Source organism: Poecilia formosa, unplaced genomic scaffold (genome assembly GCF_000485575.1).
Source record: "Poecilia formosa unplaced genomic scaffold, Poecilia_formosa-5.1.2 Scaffold16, whole genome shotgun sequence".
Lineage (NCBI taxonomy): Eukaryota > Metazoa > Chordata > Actinopteri > Cyprinodontiformes > Poeciliidae > Poecilia > Poecilia formosa.
In genome coordinates, this window is record NW_006799955.1 from 533,564 (window position 1) to 536,733 (window position 3,170).

Sequence of the window (3,170 nt, forward strand, 5' to 3'; positions counted from 1 at the left end):
TTAGGGCAAATGGCAACATTCAGCCAAAACAAAAGGCAAAATGAGTGAAGGCGGTGACATCACAGGGCCATGAAGCCACATTGCTCAGTCCGATAGTGGTGTTGTTATTGAGGAACGTCCTTGGAAGACCTCAGCTCCACAGCTGCATGGATAACAGGAGGGGGTGAGGTGGGAAGGAGCATTACGTTTACATATCTTCAAGGAGATTAGAGATATGCAGCCCTTCTAAGGCAACATGGGGAAAACCAATTCAGATACAGAATGTCTTAGGTCGGGCAGATTGTAAATTTCAATCTTCCCTAAAGTCTCTCCGATACATCTCAGTTCCCAATCATCCAAATTAGTTTGGTCGTTCCACTGAACCGAAACTAGCAACTTCTCCAAGATCGATTCCATCCTTCTAGTGAGTTTTAGAGACCTCAGCTGGGCTGCAAGTCTCAGCAAGACTCATATCCAACTTGCGTCTCTGTCCACACCAACAGTCTGAGTGTTCGCTAGTTTGGCCAAGTCAGTCACAAATTAAGCCAGGAATCCACAAGCTCCAAACAGCAGAAATCCTGTTATCATGAATAAATCCAGGGTGGATCCCGTCGGGTGTATCCCCGCAGGACAAGAGGCTCTCCTGTGCCCAGACTTCTCTTCGAGAAAATTTGATCAATTGCATTGAGAGATCGGTTGACCAGATCCATAATTTTTAGATTTGGAGGATGTGCAAAGAAAGGCTCCAACAATATAGAAAAAGACTGGAAAAGAACAGAGCAAGCAGCAGGCATGGGCAGGGAGGGAGCAGAGGAAAAAAGTGGAACCAAACCAACCATGAGAACCTCACCTAACTTTCCATATATACCCATGGTAAATATGGAGGATCTGCAGAGATGCACAACTCAGATGGGAGAATTCTTTGGTAAAACAACTATTAGTCATGCACTCCACAAATTTGGATTTTTTCTTTAATGAGGCAAGATAGTTTAATAGGTGATAGAAAGACAAAACAATTCCCCTCTACAGTTTGCCACTGGCCATTTAGAGCAACAAACATGTGAAAGAAGCTGGTCAGATGAGTCTAAGCTTTCCATGCAGAAGCTATGTGTGACCCAATGTGAGAACAGCTATAAAACTGATAAATCATGGGGCTGAATGCAAATGCATGGCTAACTTTGTAGACTTTTTTTTTTATTAAAAAAGATTTTAAAAAAATGTGAAAACCATCTATCCCCCTTCTTCCACTTCAAAATGAAATACTGTGTGTGGGTTTATCACACATGATCCCAATTAAATACACTGACATTTGTGTAAAGGTTCAAGAGGCATGAAGAGTTCAACAATTTATTAATTTATCAGTACATAAATCCGTATGTGGTTATCAATAACCCACGGGTATTCATTTCAGTTTAATTATATCTCATCTATGTTGCAATCTAATTCACTAATAGAGTCCCAATTCACAGCAAATGCAATTTCATGGCTCTTTATTAGACTAATGGCTCCATTACACATAATATCCAGAAAACATTTCAGTCCAAATTCAGCTAATATTAATCTAAGTTTTTCTGATTTTGATTGAGTTATATGTTGTCCGATTCTATGCTGATTTTAACACAGTACAAGTTAAGTTATGCAATGTAAGTTATGCACAATAAGTTATGCAATGTCACTTGGTAAGCTGAGAAAGGCCATCTTAGCTTTGCACCAATGCTTCTGCTTGAGTAAGCATGGGACTGCAGTGGAGAGAAACATTTTATTTAAACAGGAAGAAAGGACCTGTAAAAAAAAAACTGGTTAAGGTTAACATTAATCTGGTTAAGGTTAACATTAACCTAGTTAAGGTTAATGTTAACCAGGTTACTGTTAGGTTAAGTATAACCTTAACTTGGCTGGAGGCCAGCTGCGACAGCTGGCTGGAGGCTGAACGAACATGAAACAAACACAAGAAACACAGAAGCAGTGGTCCAGGAGAGTATGTGTGTCAGCACACACACACATGTGCTTACAAATAAGCTAAGATAAAAAAAAATAAAATAGTAGACATAATATTCATTAAGATTTAAGTCACCAATTTTAGTAGCTCATATGCTTTATGACATAACCTTTAGCTCACCTTCAGTTCTTTATTGCTCTTCCAGGTGGTGCCATGCACGCCATGTACTGCTACTCCCCTCTGTCCGACTCCTGGTCCCTGGTGGCTCGTCTGGGGGAGAGGGCAAGTTGTGCCATCGCAGCCTGCAACAACAAACTTTTCATCACAGGGGGGAGGGATAACAAGAACCAAGTGATTTCCACGGTGATGTGCTGGGATGTGGATCGAGGGGTGTTGACAGAGGAGTGTGTCCTACCGCTGGGCGTATCCCACCATGGCAGTGTGACGCTCATGAAGTCTTACACGCACATTCACAGAGTCACACCTTCGTCAGAGTGCCAATGACACAAGCTTTCATGAACCAGACTTTAGTTTTGCCACAGCAAGCAACATATCAGAACGAAGCGGGGAAAGTGTTATCTTTTTAATTCACTTGCCACTTTACCATGAGATATCACTGTGTTTGTACTAATGTAAGCAGCGAAAGCCTAAAATATAAATATATATTTTCTTGAGCTCTACTCTGATTAAAAATAGCTGTTATCTTTCCTTGACTTTGTGTTCTCTGGGGTATAAAATATGTAATGTCACTTCAGCAGTAAAGATTTATCTTAACACGTTGAATATGATTGAATATAAATATATTTCATATATTAAATTCAAAAGACAAGTTTACTTTAATTTTGGTCTTTGAATCATTGAGCAACAATCATTGTCCTTTTTTTCAGTGTGTTTTTCTCTTTCCTCAACTTTTACTGTTGACTCTGCCCCTTAATTTACTACAAGCTTTCTTTCCACTTAACTTTCCATTAATTTGCTTAGATACACGACTCTGTGAGCAGTCAGCTGCTTTTGCTCTGACCTTATGTTGCTTACTGTCTGCTGGACATCTGTCAAGTAAGCAGTCTTTCCCACGATTGTGTAAATCATATGTTAGGTTCCTTTAATATATAAACAGCTATTTTTTTTTTACCTATTTCTACTAAATAAAGTCTGTCTAGAGTTATGAATAACACTTGATACGTTGAAAAAATTCCGTATCAAGTGTTAAACTTAACTCTAGACAGACTTTATTTAGTAGAAATAGGTAAAA

The 3,170-nt window shown here is 39.3% G+C and overlaps 1 protein-coding gene across 6 annotated transcripts in view; it reads left to right on the forward strand.

The window, feature by feature from the left end:
- The window catches only part of klhl6 (kelch-like family member 6), a 43,864-nt gene extending 41,112 nt beyond the window's left edge, over window positions 1-2,752 (forward strand). For all 6 annotated transcript variants that reach the window (XM_016668567.1, XM_016668566.1, XM_016668568.1 and 3 more), the window contains one exon: window positions 2,124-2,752. In XM_016668567.1, coding sequence (XP_016524053.1) covers window positions 2,124-2,422 — 299 coding nt within the window. In that variant the 3' untranslated portion in view covers window positions 2,423-2,752. The remainder of the gene's footprint in view (window positions 1-2,123) is intronic.
- The last annotated feature ends 418 nt before the right edge of the window (window positions 2,753-3,170 follow it).